The 26,360-nt window shown below is 47.7% G+C and overlaps 1 protein-coding gene across 1 annotated transcript; it reads right to left on the bottom strand.

The window, feature by feature from the left end:
• Positions 1 to 5,810: 5,810 nt before the first annotated feature.
• Positions 5,811 to 21,614, bottom strand: C6H1orf53 (chromosome 6 C1orf53 homolog). Its single transcript, XM_077902578.1, has 4 exons — positions 21,552 to 21,614; positions 10,450 to 11,163; positions 7,412 to 7,513; positions 5,811 to 6,160 (listed from the first exon to the last, which is right to left on the bottom strand). Exons 1-4 carry the CDS (start codon positions 21,612 to 21,614, stop codon positions 6,089 to 6,091), a joined length of 951 nt encoding a protein of 316 aa, XP_077758704.1. The 3' UTR covers positions 5,811 to 6,088.
• Between the last annotated feature and the right edge of the window lie 4,746 nt (positions 21,615 to 26,360).

Below are 26,360 nucleotides of genomic sequence, written 5' to 3'. Positions count from 1 at the left end.
GGGTCCAGCCTGGCACTGCCGCACGGCCGCGTCCCTGGCTCAGTCCTGCTGGGAGGGCCTCCGTCCAGTCGGATGCGAGCGGCCGAGCGGAGCTGGGGCGGGGGAGCCCTCCTGCGCCCCCCGGAGCCTCAGAGCCGCGCCCCAGCTGCGCCCCGCAGCGCCCCAGGCCCTACCCTTCCGCGCGCATCCTCTGCACCCGCAGAGCCACCGACCGTCGCTGGTCCCCTTCAGGTCTCCGTCCTCCGTGGTCCCCCGTTGCTTCGGGGAAGGGGAGGCGGGGGGGGGGGGCGGGGGGGCACGGGGGCGCGGTCGCCACATCCGAAAGCCGAAGCCCCTTTACCTGACCTTGGCTGCTCCGCCGGGCCCTCGGCCCCCCCCCCCCCCCCCCGAGGAATAAAGGCCGACGTCCCGCACAGCGTCCTCTGTGGTCGCGCGCAGGACCGGCTGCGCGGGGTTTGCATTGAACAAAAAATGCGGGGGAAGCCAGTTTCCAGGCAAGCCCTACGCAGGTGGGAAAGGGTGTCAGCCCTGCCCCCCACCCCTGGCAGGAGGGGAGACGCCCCCAGCGGCACCGCGGGGCGTCCGGGGCGCATCCCTCACGCCGCCGACAACTCGCGGCTCAGCTGCGCGGTGACCTCCGCCTCCCCCTCTCCATCCTCCAAAAAGTCGACGACATTGAAGGCAAAGGCGAAAGGAGGGGACCGCGGCTTTCAGGAGCCCCGGTAGGAGACTGGGTGAGGCTGCATTTTAGAGCCTTGGAAGCGCGGTTTAGTTTGTAACACACACAGGCGCACGGGCACACGCGCGCACACCCCCTCCCCCCCCCCAGGAAAGGGGCGCAGGAAACGCGAAGGAAGCCGGCGTGGAACTCACCTGCCTCTAGCGTGGTGCCGTTCAGCATCCTTAGAGCAGAGGAGGTGATCGCGCCGGAGCGGAGGCCGCGCTGGCGGAGACGAGCGCAAGTCAGCGGGCGCGGCCGGGCTGCCCCTCCGCCGCACCGACACGCTCCGGGGCACAACCCGGCCAGACAGCCGCCCCGACGAGCCCACCCCCCGTGGGATCCTACCTTGGGGTCCAGACGTTTCCCCCCAAGCCCCCGGTCCTCGGCGAGGGAGGGCGGCAGGCGGCGGCCAGAGGTGCGGGCAGCTCCCCAGGTCTCGCCGAGGGTTCCTCTGCTAATCCAAATAATAAACCGTAGAATGGATGAGTCTCTCTCTGCCCCTCCCTCCCTCCCTCTCCCTCCCTCCCTCCCTCTCTCGGTCTCTCTCTCCTGGAATTGACCCGGGTCCCTCACCTCCGACCCGCAGCTCCTGCCACCTGTCTTTTATTTTCCGTCTGCGCTTCCAGACCCGGAGGAGGAGGAGGGAGGGGCGGGCGGGGGCGCGGACCCGGCGGGCGCTCCCAGCCGCGCTCCGAGGCTGCGTTCCGCGCTCGCGGCCCCTCCGGACCCCGGGAGGGGTTAGTGGAGGACGCGGCCGTCACCGACCCTCGTAAAGCCCCGAGCATCCCGGGGCTTGGGCGCAGCGGGGGTGCGGGCCCCCCGCCCCCCGGCCGCCTCTGCCCCCCTGGAGCTCCTACCTAAAGGATGCTGCCGCCGGCTGGAGCCTGCGTGGAGCGCGAACGGGCGGCAGCCCCCGGGGAGCCGGGCTGAGCCGCTGCTGGCGCCCCCGCCGCGCCCCCGCCGCATCCCCGCGGCCCCTCCCGGTGCTCCGCGCTCGGCCCCCCGGGCTGGGCGCCCGCCACCCGGCGCTCGGGGTGCGCTCCGCGCGCGGCCGCGGCGCTCCCGGGCGGGTCCGCGGGGGGCTGCGGGGGGCTCTCGCGCCCGCCCCGGCGAGAGCTGGGGAGATTACCCGGGAGAGCCTTGGGAGATGCGCCTCCTCGGGAACGCGGACTCGCAGACCCGGGATGGGGCGGGGGCGGGGGCGGGGGGCAGGTTACCTGATCTCAGGTTCCCGAGGGGCTGCGGCGCCCCAGCAGCCCGGGGCGCAGTCAGGCCGCGGGGAAGCGGAGGGAGAACCGGGAGGCCGGGCCGCTGGCCAATTCCTTGCTCCCTCCCCCACCCGGGGCGCTCCCGGCGGTGGGAGCGGGGGGCGGGCGTTGCTGGGAGGCTCCCGCGCCGCGGCGGGGAGGGGGTGGGAGCCGCGAGATTGGCCGCGCGGGGCTGCGGGGCCGGGGCCGCTGGGCCCCCCGCCCCCCCGCCCGCCCCTCCCCGCCCCTGCGCGCCCCTCCCGCCCCTCCCGCCCCTCCCGCCCCTGCCCGCGGTGCCACCTGAGCCGCTGCTCCGCGGCGCCCGGGGCTGGGGAGCCCGCGCTGCTCCCCGCCGCCCCAGAACCCGGCGCGGGCTGCGGGGCGCCTGGGGCCGTGCGGGGCGGGGGCCCCCACCTCCTCGCCAGACCCGCAGGTTCGGGAAGGGCTCCAGCCGGAGCCGCGGGGCCAAGCCCTCCCTGGCTCTTCTCGGTCCACGCGACCCCCGCACTGTGGCTCTGAGCCCCCAGGACAGGCACCCTGGTTCCGCCGCAGCCCTGGGCTTCACTGGCCAGTCCCACCGGCCCCCTAGAGCACCGGCGTGCCTCCTAAAGTCCCCCTCCCCGTCCGGGCCTCCTTAGCTCTTTCTCTCCTGGGGAGCCCCCCGGTTGGGTCCCGCCGCCGCCAGGGAGAGGACCAAGGACCAGCCTCTCAGGTTTAGCTCCTGCCCTCGCCCGCGAGGCCGTCGCCCAGATGCACGGCGATACTGACCCAGACACTTAGGTGCTGTCATCCACTCCTGTCCAAGGCAGCGGTTTTTATCTTCTTTGGGGTCGCGAACCGTTTTTAGATATTGGGGAGGGGGGGAGCCTCCATCCTGCGCGCGCGCGCGAGGTGCACGCGCACTGAAGCGCACCGCGGAGCCCACACTTTCCTACAAATTTTGGGAGGGGAGACTTGGTCATCACGAATCTCCCAATCCCTCTACCGGCCCGGGACTCCCAGGTTTCCACTCTCTCTTACACACATAGTCTCAAAAACTGGGGGGCCGTGAGTCTGGAGATCTTGTGTCCTGAGCCCAACGCTGAAACCCTTTGTAGGGGCGAGGAGGGTCAGCTCAGCGCCCGCGCGGGGTGCTCGGGGCCGGCCCGCAGCAGGGTGTCCAGAGACCCCAGGAACGACGTGACCTCTAGGTAGAGGTATCTGTGGCTTCCTCCCCAACCTCTTCTCAGAAATCAAGGTCTTGACAACCCCCTCCCCCTACACACAGGCGCACACGCCTAAACTTCTGACTTTTTTTTTCCCCCTTGAGGGGAGGGGATAGTTAGGGCACCAGGACGCACCTTTTAGTTGCTGCAGGGCGGTGCAATACAGCATCGACTTTGAAATCTTCCACCAGGAGCAGACGTCCACAAACTCCAGCCTTTGGTCGAATGTAGAGTAGGTGAAATGGCAGGTGTCTGTATGGAGGGTGGGGGGGTGGGGTTCCTTCTAGGCTGGCCGAGGCCGCCCGCAAGGTCTCTAAGTGCTCCTAGGAGTAGAGCACGCTGGCCGCCGTTGGCCTTGTAGTGAGCCCGCTTCCCTAGCTCTGCCTGCAGATTAATTTAAGCCCGGCTGGCCTCTCGCAGTGGAGACCCGCCCGTGGCACAGACTTTGCCTTTGGATAAGAGGCACTGCCGTGGAGCAAAGGTCCGCACCGGGCCCAGGAGCACCTCCCCTTCTCCTGGAGCCTTCTTTTCCAAACACACAGGGTTTGGGAACCCCGAATTTCACTTGGACGAGAGGGGGGAGCTCTTCTCTTCCTTTGCTCTGCAAAACCAAGGGGGCCAGTTTGTCTTCCGAAGAGAGGGAGGTGTGCGTGGAGATCCACCTGCAGGGAGGACTGCCAGGACGGGTAGCACCGCCTCTGCAGGAACCCGTGCCCATCCCCCATCTGGGAAAACCTCATTAGAAGATTCCCCAGTTTCTGTCAGGTCTTCCTAGATTGGGAACAATCGAGAAATCCCTGCTCCTTGATTTACGTGACTTGCCATAGGAGTCTCCAGGAACCATGAAAGTGGAGCAGCACCAGAGCTGATTTAAACTGAGAAGTTTCTATTTCTTGGCATCCACATGTGTTTGTATACACACACCCAATAAGAAACCTGATTTTTTACTTTACAATGTGTGAATACAATATAGCTTGAAGCTCTCACAGCGAGGCCCATTTATGTGGCCATATTGTGTTTAATGTGGGAGCACCAACCTGCCGCCACCCCTGATGTGTGGTTCACAAGCATCTCCTCGGAACCACAGCGGAGAACTTCAGGCCTTGGCTCCCTGGCCCCCTCCAGACGCTGGAGGGAGTAAGAGCGCCCCCCACCTTGAGACTGGGGCTCCTTCGGGGTTGCCTGCCTGGCTTGAAGGTCTGCCAGGAAGAATCCCCCAGGAGAATCAGCCGTGATGGACATCAGAGTCCTTTTCCCTGGGCCAGTTCCCTACCACAGGAAGTTCACAAGGAGGAGGAAAGAGCTGTCTCTAGGAAGGAGGCATCCTATAAGTTATTTCCATCTGTCAATGAGGCTTTCTCAGAACACTGCCTCAAATGGGGACCCTTTCCACAGTGAACTTCCTTTCCTCTCCCTCTTGTTTCTCCAGGAACATGACCTTTTCAGGCTCCTTTTCTTTCTCTTCTCCCTCTTGGGACTGCTGAAGAAAGCACCATCCAGCCCCACCCAGAAAATGGCCTTGGTGATCTCCAAATCTAGTGGAAAACATTGAGCTATCTGGTTGCTTCTTGACCTGAGAATAGAAAGGAAATTGGCTCCCAGGAGTCCATAAAACTGCCTCCACAATGCTGACGCTCTTCTTCTATTCACCTCCTCCAAATGGTTTCTAGAGAGGACACCACCAGACCACAAAGACTTTTTTTGTTTTTTTTTTTAATCCAGTGCAGCTGCCAACACCTCACAAGCCCACGGCAGTGTTACTTAGGGCACCACAGTGGGAGCACTAGCAAAATTGGGGAAAGCAATTAATATTTGACATGCAGATAACAACATAAATCACAATCAAGGGGAAAATCAGAACTTTGCTGGGCTTCTTTTTCACTTACTCGATAGTTTAGAATGGCTTTTACTTTAATATGTGAGAAAGCACCAGAATCTTTTGGTCGCTTCAGATCTCTAAAACTCGTATTCAGGCCACAGGCAGAGACTAAGGAAGGCCCCTGAGATGTTTGAGAGCCTTTCAGGTTCTATTGGAAGGAAAGGCTGAGGGTCAGCTCTGGGTAGAGGCAGCCTGCCAATGGGCAGCAGCCTCATTTTACTGAACAGCTTCCACCGGCAAGGCAAGGCTTTCCAGGGCCATTGTCCTCAGAGGGAAGCAGGGAAGAAAGTGCAGAAACAGTAGTCCCGGTGGGCTCCTAACCGAGGTTGGATACTGATGCCCAAAGGTGTCACTGTGGTGAATGGAATGGGTATAAAGATAATAAAATGTCCTAAGGCAGACTTGTCTGGGAAGTGCCATAAGACATGGAGAAGGAAACTGTGGGGGAGAGAAGTGAGAATGGTCTAATCAGAGGCATCGTAAGCGGCCTGACCTCCAAGTCAGAATGATTTAGAGTTTTTATTGAGAGAACAGATGGAAGATGAGAGCATTTCTTGATGCAGAATGGCACTTCTTGGGCACTCATATGCTGCACAATATAGCATTATATCAATCTTCTTATAGCTCAAGATATAAATAAAATGAAGAATGCATTCAAACTCTTGTATTTGCCAGCAACATCCCTTGGGTTGCTAACACAGAGGAGAAAACAGTAGGCGAACGGAGGCTATAAGAAAAATCGAGAGCGACTAATGTGACCCGATTGCTTCTATTTATTTAATGGAACAGTCATTATTTTCTTTCTTCAACATATGTGTCTGATAATGAAGCAAAAAGAAAGGAAAATAACTATCAATGTGCCACTTCAGAAACACACAAACATTTGCTAGCTTTTTCATTTTATTGATGTTCTTTTAATATACGTACTTATGATTAAACTAGTGCTCAAGCACTCACAGCACAGAGCAGTTCTGGATCAGGGTGTTTGTTTTTAAATCTAGGCTCAATCAGATGGAGAACAGAGATGCAATTGTTGTCAAACATAAAAATACGAATTGAATTTCTTCCTTTTAGATGGATCTTTAACATTGACTTGACCATAGGGACACTGCGGAAGAAATAAAACAAACTATGGTTAAATTATATCACAAGCATCTTGAAAAAAGTACAACACTTCTCATGGTGGAAAAGGAGCCTGCTAATCATGTTATGTAGATCATTTGATCTATTGGGTCCTGCAGACTAAGAGGAGAATAATGGCAACCTCTGGCAAATGGTCCTAATTAGGGTCCAAGAATCACTTCCTAAATGCAACCTTCCAACTTTAAGAGTTCTACTGTCAAAAACTCACTCTGAGAAAATTCTCAAGTCCTCAATTTACGCAAAGCTCTTATGCATTTGATTAGAAACAGCTAAGGGCACAGGTAGGAACACACATAAAAGTGAAGGCTTAATTTTTCAATACTGGCTACAACCAACCTATGCATTTAGTGCTTAGTCCTTAATTGTCAAGTGGGTCAGTTAAAGGAAATAATGCCTTCTTGCTCCCAAACGTAGAGTCCAAGTGGTCTGTAAACAGAGGTTGTTGCCTGTTTATAACCTCAACGCTGTAACAATTTACCTTACTAGTATGCCTTTAAAAAGTTATAGTGACAAACCGGATCCTATTTCTTTTCCTTGCTCAAGATAGGGAAGGATTAGTTCATCTTCATCAGTGAACACAGAGATAGATCCACTGAAATATACATTTTAGGAAATGTCCACCACTAAGTTTGGGGTAGGTTAACCACGTTTGTTTTTAAGCTAGAGTACAGAACAGCCACGGGAAGAATGAGAGAGAGAGAAGGAAGGGAAGAAGAAAAAAAGGAAGGGAGGGAAGGAGGGGAAAAGGGCGGAAGGGAGGGAGGAAAGGAGGAATCATTATCATTTAAAGGAAAACCACTTCCCAATGCTGGTCAAATTTCTATTTATTCAGCTACTAGTGAAGACAAAAACGCCTTCTGTGATCTAGTTTGTAATATTCTGGATTTCTTTTCCTGCCCTCTCTGTACTTGCCTAGTGAACGGGACTTACTTGAAACCTCGTGAAAAGTTTCCTTGTAATAAAGAACTCCCATGAATTTCAAATCACAGCATTTCAAGGAGCTGATGCTCACAGTGAAATGCTACAAAATTCCATTAACTTTAAAGGTCCTATGTTGGTCCTAAGGACTTCATTGTCCTTGGCTGAAGTAGCTTGTGAAAAGTGCACTCCAGGTCTATTTAGCTTTTTTATTTGACTTGTTTTTCAAATAATAGGTATTTACAAAGTTACAGAAGCACGGAAAACTGCTGCTGTAATGCGAGAATTTGCTACTCACGTGTCTGCAGGCAGAGCCACAGCATTCACCTCTCTCCAAGTGGGCGAGCTGCGTGAGCACAACATAGCCAGTAGCTGGATCCACATAGTTTAACTGGCCAGACTGAAGAATAATGAAATAAAACAATTCATTAATCTCAATATTCACCATATCTCCTCACCATAATTTCTACTCATAAAACACGGCAAACATTTTCTTTAAACAATATTGAACTTCTTCCCAGCAATTTTGGTGGCACTTGCAATTAAAGGCTGAACGCATTCCAACATTATATACAATCCAACTTTATGTGACATAAGGAGAAAATATACAGTTTGAGAAAAATGAGAAGTTGATGGAAAAACAAGAACTCCTCTATACCCAATAACTACGTAGCCACTGCTCAGGTATTTTTCATTCAGTTTCTAGGTAACAAGTTTAATAACAGGTGATTTAGATGACTTTAAGAGCTTAAGAGGCTGAAAATGAACTTTCACTCAGAAGTTGCAGTTGCAATTTCAGTACTTAAAATATGTGGATAATGATTTAAACTTACAGAAAAGGTGCTAATCAAAACCAACAGTCCTTACAGAAAAGTATTACCTTGCTATTATTGAACACTTTTCTTTACCTTCATGATGTGTTACTCCATGGCACATTTTACACTATTTTCTTTTTTGGGGACGGTTGTTAGTTCTGTTTTTAAGTGAAAAAAGTATTGTTTTAACATATTAACACTCGTTGCTTTCGCAAGTTTGATCAAAAGTAACGTTTACTACTTTACCACTTCAGATGTCAAGGAAGCATACTCTACTGACATTCAAACATGTTTTTTTTTTTTTTTTAAGTATCCCAAGTACACTGTGTGAAGGCAAAGGAAATAATGCAGCCTATTCGATGGATTTGGGCCATGTGGGTGATATTTATCCTTGAGATTCTGCAGAGGAACTGTCTCTTGGGCTTTTTATATAACCCTTTTACCGTGAAGTAACTCGGCATCACTCTTGCATAGAAACTTTTTGTGAAAATATGCATGACCTGTGAATGTCTTCTAACATATTTTTGTATGTGCCACAAGTTACTTCTTCAGGGTGTCTTCCTTAATGGCTAACAATTTTGATCTGCTTGAAAATTTAACCAACTGTGCTCCATGAATGAGGCAGGAAGCAAAAAGACATATAGAGTTCAAGTCTAGGTCTTAGACTAAGGTATTCCAGCAAAGCCAGACCCAGGCAGCAGAAATCCAGCAAGCAAGTGTCAAGGTCAGTCCATAGGGCCGCTCAAATCTTTGGGGACCACAGAAGCAGATGACATGAAACCAGGGGCACTAAACACTACTTGAGAATGACCAATTGTCAAGACCTTACTTCTTTACTTGTGAAACCTGTGTTTGAAGATTTGGAAGAAAACCCAGCAAACACTGGGGGTTCTGTTAGCAGCCTTCTTTTCACTTTTCATAGTTTCTGAGAGTCTTCTGAGGGCAATTATCTAGCAACCTGGAAGCCTAACGAACAGACTGCTCCTGCATTTGTGCTGCCTCTCCTGCTCTCCGTGTTGATTGCAAAACTTTGAGCTTGTTGGCTGCCCACACAAACTTCATTTGTCCCCAGGAAAGGAGCCTAAAGTAATAGTGGCAACAAAGATGGGACCAGAATGGTGGCTGGCAAACAAGATGTTCAGTGATGCAGATCAGCACCTGGAGAAAGGTAAGAGACCCATCTGCCTGGAGGTGTGGGGACAGGACCCTTGGGGGTGGGGGGGCTCTGATTTGTTGAAAAAGCAAAACCACAGACTTGTTTTCGGATTCACTTCTGGTCCCCAGATAGCTACTTCACCTGTGATACCGACACTGCTGAAACAAGTGTGGGTTTCTTAAGTGAGAAAAAAATCCCTCTCCTTTCCCAGGCTGACTGACCAGTCTTCACATGCTCTTTGCTCTATAAAGAATGAAACTTTTGCATATATTCGCCAAACGTATATGGTGATGATTGGCAACAAAGTACACGTTATTTTTAACCGACTATAAACAAGATCAATCAAAAGCTGCCAGTCATTTCCTGATGAATCTTTATGCAGAGGTTTCAACTCTTCCATGAGCCAAACAGTGGATTTCCAGGGCCTACTCACTGGCAGTGGGTGGGGTGGGATTAGAATTTTAGAAAATCTCCAAGGTTTTCTTCTCTACTCCCTTGGCTCAAGCATCACCAGGTAACTGTACCTACACCAGACATCAAATACTGGTCACACAGAGTGTATTAAATAGGTTACTTTTGCATCGTTTTCTACATCTTCATGCTACAAATCTTTTGCTCTCTCAAGAGAATGAAAATGCTCCCTTCAAACTGATACAATCTGAGGTGTTAGCAACTCTGGGGGGAGATGATGGTGATATCGGTACTGGTAAGTGATGGCCTGGCCCTCCAAACAGAAGACAACGGAGCTCAAGATGGGTCTGGGAAGAAAGCAAGTGCCTGATTAGAGTCTCCTTTACAGCTGTGCTGTTAGGGTGGAGAGAAGGGACGAAAGGATAGAAGCAAAAATTAAGTTTTTTTTTTTTAATTTTGCATTAAAAAAAAAGAGAAAAAAATTTTGCATTATTAGTATCATTGGATGGCTAAATGTTTAACCGAGAGGACAAACACACAGCCTGTTTCTCCCGTGACTTCTCAGCTCCTCTGCGTCCTCCACCAACGCCTTGGGACCCCCCCAGCGCGCACACACGCGCACACACGCGCACACACGCGCACACGCCGTCCCGATGGGGCCCAGACCGGGACCGGAGTTTAGCTCGGCCGCTGATCACAAAGGACCCACATTTAATACAGACGCGCGTTAGCTCTTTGCCCATCAGAGGGAACTGAGGGTCGGAGCGGGAAGCGCGAGGGCTCGTCGGAAGCCGGAGGGAGCAGGGCGCGGGCTTCCAGCGACCTCTCCCGCGGCCGGCGGCGCGCAGGCGCACGGGGCCCGGGGCGGGGCCCGAGCCGGAGCCGGGTGGGCGGGGCCGGAGCCGGGTGGGCGGGGCCCGGGCCGGGTGGGCGGGGCTGGGGGCGGGGCCTCACCGCGCAGGCGGCGGCGTGCAGGTCCGCGATCCGCCGCTCGGCCGCCGTTAACTCTTCGCTCGCCGGGCGCCTCTCCGCGCCGGCCGGTCCTTCCGGCGAGCGGGGCGCGGGGCCTCCGCGGCCTCCCCCGGGAGCGGAGCCCAGAGCCGCGCCGCGGGCCCGCGGGCACCGGCCTCCGACCCCGAGCGGCGCGGGCCGCCGTCCGAGGCTGGCGAGCGCGAGCGCCGGGCCCCGCCGGGCCGCCATGGCCGCGGGCGGCGGGAGAGGCCGGGGGCGCGGGGCGGGCGGAGGCGGCCCGGAAGCCGCGCGGAGGGCCGGCCTGAGGTCTGGGGATTCCGTGGGCCTCGGCGTGCACGGAGGAGTGCGGTGATGCCCGGCGCCGCGGCAGCGCCCGCAGAGGCCGCGGGAAGGCGGGAGCGCGGGGCCCAGGCGGGGGCGCAGGGCAGGCGCGGCCGGCTCGGGGAAGGCGGCCTTTCCGCGTGGCTCAGTAGTCGCAAAATCCAACCTGCAGTCGTGGCTCCTGTCTGCAAGGTAAACGTAGCCCCGGGCCCCCCCGCAAGACTGCACGGGGGGAAGTGAGCGCAGGGCCGGGAGGCGGCGGCAGGTGTTGCAGCGGAGCGACCTCCTCCCCGCCCCGCCCCGCCCCGCCCGCGCCCCGCCCGCGCCCCCGCCCGCGCCCGCGCTCCGGGGAAGGCGGTCGGAGAGCAAGCGCCCCTAAGTGCCCTTCGGGTTTGAAGACTTGAGGGCCACGGTTGAGCCCTGTGGCCCAGACATTTCCTGAGCTGCACCGAAGTTCCACTAAGCCACCATAGGGCCATCACTTTCTCTTTTTCTTTTTTTAAATATCTGCATGCAGATATCTGCATGCAACCCTGCAAGTGTATTTCGAATTTTCTTAGTAGGTGGAACCAACCCTATTGGTCCACTGTGAATCTCCCAGCGAATCAATAAATTCGTGGAGTCAGTCCTGTTTTGGAAATCTGGTTCCTTTATGCTGGAATAATAAATTAGGTATCAGGGTCTGGAGACTTGCCAGTGATGTGAGAAAAGAGCCTGAAACCAGGAAAACCAAAGAGGGACCCTTAGCAAAAAGACACGAAAAAGTGGACCCAGACTTGAGAAGGGAGTGCACCCCAGGTCAGGTGTATTTGTGTGTCTTCTCCAGAACCGAATTCTGGAATAAGACAAATAAGTGGAGGAGCGGGTTGATTGCATTGTCTTTGAAATTGAGGATGAGAAAGAAAGAAAGAAAGAAAGAAAAGAAAAGAAAAGAAAGAAAGAAAGAAAGAAAGAAAGAAAAGAAAGAAAAGAAAGAAAGAAAGAAATTGAGGATGAGGACCTATTAAGCGTGACATGAATTCAAAGGATGGGAACAAAGGATGGGAACGGTGTTTTACAGAAATGAAACAGACTGGACCAGGTTCAAATAGAAAATAAATACTCATCTTACAGTGGAGTTACAAGACCTTTGTACTGAGGGATGGGGTGGGTGTGAATGTAAAGAGCAGAGCAAGGGAAATCTTTGTGTTAATAAAATAGTTCTGTATTCCTTTTTTTTTTTTTTAAGATTTTATTTACTTATTCATGAGACACACAGAGAGACAGGCAGAGACACAGGCAGGGAGCCCGACATGGGACTCCATCCCGGGTCTCCAGGATCACACCCCGCCCGAGGGCAGCACTAAACCACTGAGCCCCCCAGGCTGCCCCAGTAGTTCTGTGATCTGATCATGATGGTCACACACGTCTACACATGGACTATACACCTTGTTCTCATGTCAAATTCCTGGTTTTTGTGTTGTAAGGATGTAAGATGCAACCACTGGGGAAAACCGAGTAGAAGGAACCTCTCTATATCTTTGCAACTTTTTGTGAATCTATAATTATTTCTTTTTTTAAAATTTTATTTATTTATTCATGAGAGACACAGAGAGAGAGAGAGAGAGAGAGAGAGAGGCAGAGACACAGGCAGAGGGAGAAGCAGGCTCCATGCAGGGAGCCCAACGCAGGACTCGATCCCAGGTCTCCAAGACCAGGCTCTGGACTGAAGGCAGTGCTAAACCACCCGGGCTGCCCTATAATTATTTCAAAATTTAAAAACAATACCTTAAAAAATGTGAAAATGGTTTTTTAATCACTCAGTAGCATACATCACTGGATTAACCAGAACCTTTCCATATCACCTCCGTTCCCAGGCTTAAAAATCCTTTTCAGGGGCACCTGGGTGGCTCAGTTGGCTAAGTGACCACCTCCCAGTCTTGGCTTAGGTCATGTTCCCAGGGTCGTGAGATGCAGCCCCAGGTCCCTCTCTGTGCTGTGTGGGGTCTGCTGGGGATTCTCTCCATCTGCCCCTCCCGCTCATGCTCTTTCTCTTATCTTTCTCTCTCTCAAATAAGTCTTTTTTATTTGTATATATATATATATTTAAATTTATTCATGAAAGACACAGGTAGAGAGAGGCAGAGACACAGGCAGACGGAGAAGCAGGCACCATGCAGGGAGCCCGGCGTGGGACTCGATCCCGGGACCCCAGGATCAGGTCCTGGGCTGAAGGAGGCGCTAAACCGCTGAGCCACCTGGGCTGCCCAAATAAGTCTTTAAAAAAAAAAAAAATCTGGGATCCCTGGGTGGCTCAGTGGTTTAGCACCTGCCTTCGGCCCAGGGCCTGATCCTGGGGTCCCGGGATTGAGTCCCACGTCAGGCTCCCTGCATGGAGCCTGCTTCTCCCTCTGCCTGTGTCTCTGCCTCTCTCTGTGTCTCTGTCTATCATGAATAAATAAAATCTATTTTAAAAAATCTTCCTTTTCAGTTAAGGCCTCTGGGCACAAAACAGCTGAGAAAGCTCTTTCGTACTGTTCACAGGTTACCTGTGTGTACATCCTCGTAGACTTTATTTTTAAAATAAAATGACAGAGGTCTAAGTAAGAGTTCAGTAAAATGTATTATTACGAATAATTTCCGAACATTTAATAACTGGGTATCATTTAGACACTGAATAGATTGTCTGCCTCTTTCAGTTTTCATTTGATCTTCATACTTTAGGGTCAGAGTCATTTCACATCAAGTTAAGTTTCATTCATTGGGTCTCTTGCTTTAAAAAAGCCTCCTCAGGGCTTAGGTGTGTACATTTTCTTAGATCCTCTACGCTCACAATAGACGGAACTATATGGGAGTAGGGGTGTAACGTTCTGCCTTCGAATGGTAAAGTGAGTCCTCACTTGAGTTGCAAGGCCTTTACATCCAGATTTGCTCTAGAAAGAGCTATTTTGTGTCATGCGTCTGCATGTAACATGAGATTGTATATATTTTATAATCCTTCCCATCCTTTGAGATGTTTATGTTGATACCGAACCTACTGGTTATTTTGGGGAGGAGGAGGAGAGGAATTCAAAGAAATGCATTCCCCCTAAGCTTCACCTATCTTAATTTTTAAATAGTTACGTTAGGGTTCTCTAGGTTGCAAGATACAGGTCTCACAACTTAATCTGGTGGCCTTAAAAGGAATTTGTTCACAAAACCAGGAAGCATGACTTGGTTCAGGGCCCACCAATATTAGCAGGGCCCAGTCTCCCCATTTTCTAGCTATGCCTCTTCAGTGCTACTTCCCTTTTGAGGCAGGCTCTTTTCTCACTGGTGACAGATGGCTGCAACCAGCCCCTCGGGCTTCATCCTTTCTCACCCTTGTCCACTTAAAAAGAGAGTCTCAATATGAACACCCAAACAAGAAGACGCCTTTCTGCCCCCCAAAGCCCTAAGAGCCATCGCTTCACCCTGTGTCCTTTCCTGAGCCAGTCTTTGTGAGTACCTGTTATCCATGAGCCACCCAAGGCCTTTCCCTGGAGCTGCCAAGGGGCAACCCCACCCAAACTCATGGCTGGGAATGGCCTGTAGTGACACTGGGGACACAATTAACAAATGTCCGCCACGGTGTGACTTGCAAAGGCAAAATAAACTCTACCAGCCTACTCAATTCTTTGACTATTTAGTATTTGTCATTTAAGATGTATTTTCATTGTTCCTCTGGTTCCTCTCTACATATCCTTCTTTTGATCTCCCATAATTATTGGCTACATTTTAGCTTTCCCTATGATTTTTTTTTGTTTGTTTGCAGTTTTCCCAATAGTCATAAACGAGAGAGCAAATAACATGTCGTTTTCATCTTTGTACCTCCACGGCCCCTCTAACGGTACTGTGACACGTAGTGAATAAGAAACAATGAATTTTCGAATGGATAAGTGAGTCAGCGGTTCTTCATTCTCTAATACATGTTCCTAAATACCAAGGGGCACCTGGATGGCACAGTTGGTTAAGTGTCTGACTATTGATTTCAGCACAGGTCATGATCTCAGGGTCATGAGATCAAGCCCTAGGTGGGACTTCTTGCTCAGGGTGGAGTCTGCTTGGGATTCTCTCCCTCTCCCTCTGCCCTCCCAGCCCCCCACCCCTGCTGTCTTGTGGGCTCTCTCCCTTTCTCTCTGTAAATAAATAATAAAAAAAATCCATATACCTAACTACTAGCCAAAAATTCCATATGGAATTTTTAAATTAACATTCTATACATTTGCAGATTTGAAAATATTTATAGGATTTGTTACAGATAAATACTTTAAAAAACCAGATGATAAAGACACTAACTTCGAAGTTGTATTTATTAAAGAACAAAGGGGTCATTTTACTGACAAATAGGACAGATGCATACATTATCAAATTATTTGATCTAAAGTCCCTGAAATGCTGCCTCGAAATGATTTTAAGTGTTGCCTTTGAATAAATTATGAATGTATTGCCCTATTAGTGGACAAACTAGTGCTAGAATCACACAGCTGCCCAGAGATTTCTTGTCCATATACTGCCGGTTTTGCACGGTTCTTTTTGGACACTGATTTATGTATTTGATGTTTTTCAAATAGCCAAATGGTGTGTTATGACATGTCCTGCTCCATGTAGAGTGCATTTTCACTATCAATTCTTATGATTGAGAGCAAATGTTACATGCCCCTAAGGTTGCCTATAGGGAATCTTTGTTTCATTTAATGGGACATCCAATAGCACACTTTGTTTCACAGAGCTGGTCTTAGAAAATTCTTTGGGGAATTATAAACATTTTTATTTGCAAGCCCAGCGAACCTCCGCTGACTTCACAATGGATGCACCTCCACCAATTGCTACGTGCCCAGAGCACTACCCCACTGGGCTCTTATGTTCCTATTTTGGTTTTGTTTTCTTGGGTGAGCTGTAGAAGGGCTACACGGTATGAAGTAACTTAGCCATTTACCTCTTCCATCCTCTCTGTCATTCTTTAATGAATAGTTGTTCTGTGTTCCACCCGGATTGCTAACTTACAGTGTCAGGGATGACTTGATGGTTAAAGCCAGTGCACTTAGACACTACTTACCTGACTAAAATTGCATGTTGCTTTTAAAGCAGTCCATCGTCTCCCCTTCTTCCGTAGTCCTCAGCCCTTCTTCCTGTAAAATATTTCCCTGAGTATATCTACGCTTAGGTTTTTAATCTATTACATATATGCTAATGGTCTCTGCTTCAGAGTAATTGTGTATGAGAGCAACACACCTATCTATCCATCCACCTGCTGGACATACACACTTAAAAATACCCCAAACTCCGAGAGCTGCGTGGCTCAGTGGGTTGTCTGCCTTTGGCTCAGGTCATGATCTCGGGGTCCTGAGATCGAACCCTGCATCGGGTTCTCCGCTCAGCGGGTGAGTCTGCTTCTCCCTCTCCCTCTCCCTCTGGGATCTCTCTGGGTCTCGGTCTCTCTCAAATAAAGAAAATCTTAAAAAAACAAAACAAAACCCAAACTCTTCATATCCAAAATGCACTTAATCATCATCCCCTTTGAAATCATCCCTGTTTATTTTCTATTTTAAAGATACAGCCATCCAACAATTCATCTAATTCAGAGATCTTAGAGTGACCCTTAAGTCTTCCCACATATTCCCCTGCAATCACCAAGTCCTACCAGTTTCAGTTTTGCTTGTCTGTATCTAAACCGATCCTCCTTTGCCCCCATCATTGCTCTAGTTCAGTTCATTATCACTTCTTAACCCGTGACTACAACCAGGACTGAATGATTCACTGATGTAAATAATAAATAATGAGGGCTTATTCTATATTCAGGCTCCTTTGATGAATGCCAGAGACTTCTTGTTTCATAAGTGTATGTGCTATTTATTCTGATAAAAAATACCCTTATTTTTTTTGGACTGGTGAAGTTACACCCGTCCTTAAATCTGCAGCCCTTCTGTTGCCCCCTCTGGGAAACTCTCCCTGACTGTTCTCTTTGTTTAGGGTTTCTCCGGCTCCTCTGCAGGCTGTGCTGGGCTGGGTGTACCACCTCAGTACTCCCAGTTTATCCAAAACATGTTACACTGTACTTTCTTGTTGTATAGGTTTTTTTTTTTTTTTAAAGATTTTATTTATTCATGAGAGACACACAGAGGAAGAGACATAGGCAGAGGGAGAAGCGGCTGCCTGCAGGGAGCCCGATGTAGGACTCGATCCCAGGACCCCAGGATCACAACCTGAGCCAAAGGCAGACACTCGACCACCGAGCCGCCCAGGTGCCCCTCTTGTTGTATAGTTTTATGTTCCTGAGGGCTTTTTGTGAATTGCCAGATTGTAAAATCTTTAAGCGTAAATACTGTCTTAATTATCTTTGTAATTGCCCAGTGGCACAAGTACTTAGGAAAGGCTGCACAAGAAATGCTTGTTGAAATGAGTGGGTGAATGAATAATGGGAACAAAACCTCACCTCTGAGTCACGTAGTAAAGAAATGATACAAATGCCTTCCCCCTTATTATTTCCTAGTTCAGAATCAGTATTGAGTTTTATCAACACATCAGTTGTTTCCAGGATATTGTTCTGAGACACAATATACTGAGATAATAAGGTAACTATGATTTTATTTGGCAATCTATTTAGTAAGTTCCCCCCAAACGGTCATTGAATTAATGGTAAGTGCAGTGTATGGGCTGCGTTTCAAATGAAGTAAGTTTGTGTTGACAGTGAAGTACGGCCTTGTTAACCCCGAACAATCATTCCAATTATAAAGTACATGCACACAATCACTGTCACATAAAATATCCAGACTAATTACTTCTGGCCCTTTTGTTATGCAAGTATTAGAAATGAAACCTACTCTCATGTATACTCAATATTAACAATGTAATCTGCACGCAGAAAAACATTACTTCAAAAACCCAGCAAGTATGTAATTCCATTTTTACCTTATTGCAAAAAAAAAAGGGTCGGTATTGTGATTTTATCTATTTATTTATTTATTTATTTATTTATTTATTTATTTATTTATTTATTTATTTATTTATTTTAGTATTGTGATTTTAAAATGATATGGGCAGCCACCGTTTTGTAGGATTTCCCACACACCAACACAGTTGTAAGGAGATCTTGGTGAAGGCCGTACATACAACATACAAATCAGAGCGTTGTTCTCTGCACTCCTGTTGCTGCCTGAGGGAGAAGAGCATGCCCACTGTTCCATGACTGGAATGAAAGGCACACTGAGTTTCAGGTCAAATACCCATGACATTGACGTGTAGGACTAGTCTGCCGAGTATGATACATGTTAATATCTTCCCAGTGGTGGGCCCGGCTGATATGCCTCAGCGATCAACACAGGCCGCACGGCCCCTTTAGGTCTTCTACAGGTGTAAAATTGATGCCTCTTTGAAATCCTGTGGAATGTGAATCTTTCACGTGTAGTTAAACTGTAATATCGCCATGTGAATTGTCATATTCATATAATCTGCAAGGGTGTCATCAGCGCCAGTTGCTCTATCTGATGATATCGTCTGATGGCACATTTCAGATGGCGTTGCTGCATCGTAGGAGCAGTAATCACAGAAAAATCAAAATACCATGGCTGACTGAGCACCACACGGCAACAGTGCTCTGTCCGTATTGGGATTTTTTTTGAAATCGTGGTACGTGTGGAATATAATCGAATAATTCATCCACCAGTCTAAATCCCATTATGGTAGGAATATATATATTCCGGCTGCCGTTTAATTCTGCTGTTATCAACAGCACCTGACCCATAATAAATTTATATTTATATTTATTTATAATGAATAAATCCTTGCGTGGTAGCATGTGGAAATAGTGTTGTTCAATTCCTAGTATTGAATCTTAATCTATTTCTTACTTCGGTGACATTGAGATTACTTGAATTCTCCACCCTTGGGCTTCCTCCTCTGTAGAACGTGAGAATTCTCTCAGAGCTGAATTGCTGTGAATGTTAAATGAGATATTGTATACAGAACATCTGGCATGGTGCCAGGCTCACAATCTGCTGTTACCATTGAACCAGGAAAGTGCTTTTTTGTGTTTTCAGTTCTCTTGTATGTTAGCTCCCAGCTGCTCAGTAGTTCCGTGGTTATCTTACTATCAGTCCTTTATGGCATGAGGCTTAGCTTGGTTGAACAGTTATTACTTTTTTACTAGTAAATGACAAAACCTTGTTAGCTGTGTGCATGATTAAACATTTTTCAATTAAATAAAAGAAAAATCGACATCAAGCTTAAAACCTTCTGTACAGCTAACGGAAACAATGAACAGAATGAAAAGGCAACCTGTGTGGCGGGAGAAAATATTTACAAACCAAATATTGGATAAGGCGTTCATATCCAAATTATGGAAGAAACTCCTACAGCTCAATAGCAGAAAACCGAAAGACCCATTTAAGAAATGGCAAAGGATTAAATAGTTTTACAAAGAAGACATAAAAATGTCCAACAGGCATATGAAAAGGTACTTGACATCACTAATCATTATAGAAATGCAAATCAAAACCACAATGAGGTAGTACCTCATACCTTTTAGGATGAGTGTTGTCAAAAAAGACAAAAATTACAAGGGTTGGCGAAGGTGTGGGGGAGAGGGAACCCTTGTGCACTGTTAGCAGGAATATAAAATATACAGCCTTTGTAGAAAACAGTATTGAGGTTCCTCAAGAAATTGAAAATGTACCTAGCAGTCCCACTTCTTGGTATATATCCAAAGGAAATCACTATTTTGAACATATGTCTGCACTCCAATTTTCATTGCAGCATTATTTACAAAAGCCAAAACATGGACATAACTGTTATCAGGTAGGTATGTGTTAGTCTGGTTATCTCTTTTCTAGAAAACAGCATTATTGAGGTATAACTGGCATAGAGTAAACTGAACTTATTTAAAGGGCACAGTTTGATAAGATATGCCCATTAAATCATCATGACAGGATAATGAACATATTCATCACCCCAAAGTTTCCTTATGCCCTTTTGTAATCCCTTCCTCCCAACCTTCCTTTGACCACACATCGGAATGGCACGTGTATTTTGCTGTTAGGTGGAATAGTCAATAAATATCAATTAGGCCGAGCTGTTTGTCAGTGAGTTCAAGTCCTCTATGTCCTTGCTAATTTTCTACTTTTTCGATCAATTGTTAAGAGTATTGAAATCTCTGACAATTAGTTTGGATTTGCCTATTTCTACACTTGTTTCAGCTTTTGCTTTATGGGTTTTTGAAGCTCTGTTGTTAGATGCATAAACATACAGGATTGTTATGTCCTCTTAATGAATTTAGCCCATTATCATTATATAATGCCCCTTTTCATTTCTGATTTTTTTCTTTGTTCTGAAATCTGTTTTGTAAGATATTGATATAATCATTCCAGTTGTTTTTGTTTTTTTTTGTTTTGTTGTTTTGTTTTGGTAAGTGTTGGTGTGGTGTATCTTTTCCGATCCTTTTACTTTTAACTTATTTGGGTCTTTATTGAAAACGTGTTTCTTATAGGCATCACAGACTTCGATCTTTTTTTTAGATCTGATTTCAGTCTCTGCTTTTAATTGATATTTAGACCTGTAGTGGGTTAATGGCAGACCTCCAAAACATATGTCCATGTTTTAATCTCTGGAATCTGTAAATATCACCTTCCTGCAGGGAAGAAAAGGGTGTTTCCGACGCAATTAAGCTAAAGATTTTAAGATGAGGAGATCATCCTGGATTATCAGGGGATTGGGAGTTGAGAAGAGTCTAAATCCAATGACAAGTGTCTGTAAGAGAGGAGAAGGCCACGTGGACATGGAGTGATATAGCCGTGGAATGCCGGGACAGCCAGGAGAAGCTGGAAGAGGAAAGGAATGTATTCTCCCTTAGATCCCCCAGAGAGAGTGCAGCCATCCTGGATTTTGGACTTCTTGTCCTCTAAACTCTGAGACAGTAAATTGTTGTTTTAAGTCTGATAAAATATTTTTCAGGCCCACCTAAAATACCATTTCTCCCTTCAAAAATTCCACACATATGTAAATAATGTAATCTCCATTTTTGGGATGGCTTGTTTGTAAAACTGACCTCAATGAATCCCCCTATCCATATACTCATATTCCCTCACTTTGTGATTTTTGCATCTTCTCCCACTAAGTGGTGGGGTTGAGCTTTCCCTCTTGAATTGGAACTTTTATACTACTTACTTTTGTCCAGTGTGACTTTAGCAAATGTGACACAAGCAGCTATTTGAATAGCATTTGTACATGGAGCTTCCCCTTTTTTACTTGGAAGCCTGAGATCATGATGCAGACGAGCCCGTGTTAGGATTTGGCTGAGGTCTGGAGAAGAAGAGTCAAAGCACCCTAGCTGACATCCAGCACCAACTGACAGTCATGTGAGTAAGGCCCAGCCCCAGGAAATGTGCCATATGAATACAGCCTCAAGAGTGACTTCTAGGGAGAAGAGAACGGCTTAACTGGGCCTGCCCAAACTGCTGCCCATAGAGTCAGGACCAACTTAAGTGGTTGTTGGCTTCAGCCTACTGAATATTGAGGTAATTGGTATTACATCAATGATTGACTGCAACACTCTCTTAAATTCCATGTTTTAGTCCAAGGAGGCTAATTGCAACCAACAACAAACAATACCAAGGTCTAAGTGAATTTACACAATCAAAGTTTATTTGTTACTCATGTAAAATTCATTGAGGATGTGTCTGGTCACCTCTCCTGGTCAACCCTCCTTCAAGTAGTGATGCAGGAATTAAGTCTTCTTTCGTCATTTGGTGCACTATTTTCTAACAGATCACCTCTAAGTTCACTGGAAGGTACTTGACCGTCTCAGCCTGGAAGTGGCTTCGCTCACTGGCCATATCGCCTTACCAAGATGTAAAAGTAGATAGGAAATGTGTTTAGCTATATTTGCCATCTCTGACTTATCCCTATAGCCCTTTGTTCTTCATACCTCCTCAGGACGTGAATAATTATGTGGGTCTTCTCCACAAGGAGCCATAACCTTAAAGAATGGAGTCATATCGGGGGAGGAGCAAGATGGCGGAAGAGTAGGGTCCCCAAATCACCTGTCTCCACCAAACTACCTAGAAAACCTTCAAATTATCCTGAAAATCTATGAATTCGGCCTGAGATTTAAAGAGAGACCAGCTGGAATGCTCTAGTGAGAAGAGTTCGCGCTTCTATCAAGGTAGGAAGACGGGGAAAAAGAAATAAAGGAACAAAGGCCTCCAAGGGGGAGGGGCCCGCGAGGAGCCGGGCTGAGGCCGGGGCGAGTGTCCCCAGGACAGGAGAGCCCCGTCCCGGAGGAGCAGGAGCTGCACCCACCTTCCCGGGGGAAAGGGGCTCGCGGGGAGGTGGAGCAGGACCCAGGAGGGCGGGGATGCCCTCGGGCTCCCCGGGACAGTAACAGCAACTGCGCGCCCAGGAGAGTGCGCCGAGCTCCCTAAGGGCTGCAGCGCGCACGGCGGGACCCGGCGGGACCCGGAGCAGCTCGGGGGGCTCGGGCGGCGGCTCCGCGGAGGGGGTTGCGCGGCCCCGGGAGCAGCTCGGAGGGGCTCGGGCAGAGGAAGAGGCTCCGTGCAGAGGGGGCTGCGCGGTTCCAGGAGCAGCTCGGAGGGGCTCGGGCGGCGGCTCCGCGGAGGGGGCTGCGCGGCCCGGGAGCACGATTCCACCAGCGCAGGCCCCGGAGCACAGGGCGCCGGGACACAGCCCAGGATCCGGCCTCCCCCGGGACAGGCAGAGGCCGGGAGGGCCCAGGACAGCGAGGACGCTCCTGCCCCAGCTGAGCAGAGCAGCGGCCCCGCCCCGGAGCCTCCAGGCCCTGCAGACGGAGTTCCTGCCGGAGCTGAATCCAGGTGTCCAGAGCTGCCCCGCCACTGGGGCTGTTCCTCCTGCGGCCTCACGGGGTAAACACCCCCCACTGAGCCCTGCACCAGGCAGGGGCACAGCAGCTCCCCCAACTGCTGACACCTGAAAATCAGCACAACAGGCCCCTCCCCCAGAACACCAGCTAGACTGACAACTTCCAGGAGAAGCCAAGGGACTTAAAGTACACAGAATCAGAAGATACTCCCCCGTGGTTCTTTTTTTTTTTTTTTTTTTTTTGGTTTTTTTTTTTGTTTTGTTTTGTTTGTTTTGTTTTGTTTTGTTTTGCTTTTTGATTTGTTTCCTTCCCCCACCCCCCCTTTTTTTTCTCCTTTCTTTTTCTTTCTCTTTTTCTTCTTTTTTTTCTTTCGTTTTTTTTTTCTCTTCCCCTTTTTTTTCTCTTTGTCTTTTCTTTCCTTCTTTCTCTCCTCTCTTTTTCTCTTTTTCCCAATACAACTTGCTTTTGGCCACTCTGCACTGAGCAAAATGACTAGAAGGAAAACCTCACCTCAAAAGAAAGAATCAGAAACAGTCCTCTCTCCCACAGAGTTACAAAATCTGGATTACAATTCAATGTCAGAAAGCCAATTCAGAAGCACTATTATACAGCTACTGGTGGCTCTAGAAAAAAGTATAAAGGACTCAAGAGACTTCATGACTGCAGAATTTAGAGCTAATCAGGCAGAAATTAAAAATCAATTGAATGAGATGCAATCCAAACTAGAAGTCCTAACGACGAGGGTTAACGAGGTGGAAGAACGAGTGAGTGACCTAGAAGACAAGTTGATAGCAAAGAGGGAAACTGAGGAAAAAAGAGACAAACAATTAAAAGACCATGAAGATAGATTAAGGGAAATAAACGACAGCCTGAGGAAGAAAAACCTACGTTTAATTGGGGTTCCCGAGGGCGCCGAAAGGGACAGAGGGCCAGAATATGTATTTGAACAAATTCTAGCTGAAAACTTTCCTAATCTGGGAAGGGAAACAGGCATTCAGATCCAGGAAATAGAGAGATCCCCCCCTAAAATCAATAAAAACCGTTCAACACCTCGACATTTAATTGTGAAGCTTGCAAATTCCAAAGATAAGGAGAAGATCCTTAAAGCAGCAAGAGACAAGAAATCCCTGACTTTTATGGGGAGGAGTATTAGGGTAACAGCAGACCTCTCCACAGAGACCTGGCAGGCCAGAAAGGGCTGGCAGGATATATTCAGGGTCCTAAATGAAAAGAACATGCAACCAAGAATACTTTATCCAGCAAGGCTCTCATTCAAAATGGAAGGAGAGATAAAGAGCTTCCAAGACAGGCAGCAACTAAAAGAATATGTGACCTCCAAACCAGCTCTGCAAGAAATTTTAAGGGGGACTCTTAAAATTCCCCTTTAAGAAGAAGTTCAGTGGAATAGTCCACAAAAACAAAGACTGAATAGATATCATGATGACACTAAACTCATATCTCTCAATAGTAACTCTGAATGTGAACGGGCTTAATGACCCCATCAAAAGGCGCAGGGTTTCAGACTGGATAAAAAAGCAGGACCCATCTATTTGCTGTCTACAAGAGACTCATTTTAGACAGAAGGACACCTACAGCCTGAAAATAAAAGGTTGGAGAACCATTTACCATTCGAATGGTCCTCAAAAGAAAGCAGGGGTAGCCATCCTTATATCAGATAAACTAAAATTTACCCCAAAGACTGTAGTGAGAGATGAAGAGGGACACTATATCATACTTAAAGGATCTATTCAACAAGAGGACTTAACAATCCTCAATATATATGCTCCGAATGTGGGAGCTGCCAAATATATAAATCAATTATTAACCAAAGTGAAGAAATACTTAGATAATAATACACTTATACTTGGTGACTTCAATCTAGCTCTTTCTATACTCGATAGGTCTTCTAAGCACAACATCTCCAAAGAAACGAGAGCTTTAAATGATACACTGGACCAGATGGATTTCACAGATATCTACAGAACTTTACATCCAAACTCAACTGAATACACATTCTTCTCAAGCGCACATGGAACTTTCTCCAGAATAGACCACATATTGGGACACAAATAGGGTCTGAACCGATACCAAAAGATTGGGATTGTCCCCTGCATATTCTCGGACCATAATGCCTTGAAATTAGAACTAAATCACAACAAGAAGTTTGGAAGGACCTCAAACACGTGGAGGTGAAGGACCATCCTGCTAAAAGATAAAAGGGTCAACCAGGAAATTAAGGAAGAATTAAAAAGATTCATGGAAACTAATGAGAATGAAGATACAACCGTTCAAAATCTTTGGGATGCAGCAAAAGCAGTCCTAAGGGGGAAATACATCGCAATACAAGCATCCATTCAAAAACTGGAAAGAACTCAAATAAAAAGCTAACCTTACACATAAAGGAGCTAGAGAAAAAACAGCAAATAGATCCTACACCCAAGAGAAGAAGGGAGTTAATAAAGATTCGAGCAGAACTCAACGAAATCGAGACCAGAAGAACTGTGGAACAGATCAACAGAACCAGGAGTTGGTTCTTTGAAAGAATTAATAAGATAGATAAACCATTAGCCAGCCTTATTAAAAAGAAGAGAGAGAAGACTCAAATTAATAAAATCATGAATGAGAAAGGAGAGATCACTACCAACACCAAGGAAATACAAACGATTTTAAAAACATATTATGAACAGCTATACGCCAATAAATTAGGCAATCTAGAAGAAATGGACGCATTCCTGGAAAGCCACAAACTACCAAAACTGGAACAGGAAGAAATAGAAAACCTGAACAGGCCAATAACCAGGGAGGAAATTGAAGCAGTCATCAAAAACCTCCCAAGACACAAGAGTCCAGGGCCAGATGGCTTCCCAGGGGAATTTTATCAAACGTTTAAAGAAGAAATCATACCTATTCTCCTAAAGCTGTTTGGAAAGATAGAAAGAGATGGAGTACTTCCAAATTCGTTCTATGAAGCCAGCATCACCTTAATTCCAAAACCAGACAAAGACCCCACCAAAAAGGAGAATTACAGACCAATATCCCTGATGAACATGGATGCAAAAATTCTCAACAAGATACTGGCCAATAGGATCCAACAGTACATTAAGAAAATTATTCACCATGACCAAGTAGGATTTATCCCTGGGACACAAGGCTGGTTCAACACCCGTAAAACAATCAATGTGATTCATCATATCAGCAAGAGAAAAACCAAGAACCATATCATCCTCTCATTGGATGCAGAGAAAGCATTTGACAAAATACAGCATCCATTCCTGATCAAAACTCTTCAGAGTGTAGGGATAGAGGGAACATTCCTCGACATCTTAAAAGCCATCTATGAAAAGCCCACAGCAAATATCATTCTCAATGGGGAAGCACTGGGAGCCTTTCCCCTAAGATCAGGAACAAGACAGGGATGTCCACTCTCACCACTGCTGTTCAACATAGTACTGGAAGTCCTAGCCTCAGCAATCAGACAACAAAAAGACATTAAAGGCATTCAAATTGGCAAAGAAGATGTCAAACTCTCCCTCTTCGCCGATGACATGATACTCTACATAGAAAACCCAAAAGTCTCCACCCCAAGATTGCTAGAACTCATACAGCAATTCGGTAGCGTGGCAGGATACAAAATCAATGCCCAGAAGTCAGTGGCATTTCTATACACTAACAATGAGACTGAAGAAAGAGAAATTAAGGAGTCAATCCCATTTACAATTGCACCTAAAAGCATAAGATACCT

This window comes from Canis aureus, chromosome 6 (genome assembly GCF_053574225.1).
Source record: "Canis aureus isolate CA01 chromosome 6, VMU_Caureus_v.1.0, whole genome shotgun sequence".
NCBI lineage: Eukaryota > Metazoa > Chordata > Mammalia > Carnivora > Canidae > Canis > Canis aureus.
The sequence above is the reverse complement of the archived record's forward strand: the minus strand, read 5'-3'. Positions and strand labels throughout refer to the sequence as shown.

What these genes read in the sequence shown, in the direction of transcription:
- C6H1orf53 (XM_077902578.1), bottom strand. Translation starts at nt 21,614, where the DNA reads ATGGCCAGTGAGCGAAGCCACTTCCAGGCTGAGACGGTCAAGTACCTT. An exon ending in TGCACGCCGCCGCCTGCGCG is followed by an intron (nt 7,514 to 10,449) that starts GTGAGGCCCCGC and finishes ATTATTCTTCAG; the next exon opens with TCTGGCCAGTTAAACTATGT. An exon ending in GTGGCTCTGCCTGCAGACAC is followed by an intron (nt 6,161 to 7,411) that starts GTGAGTAGCAAA and finishes TTTCTTCCGCAG; the next exon opens with TGTCCCTATGGTCAAGTCAA.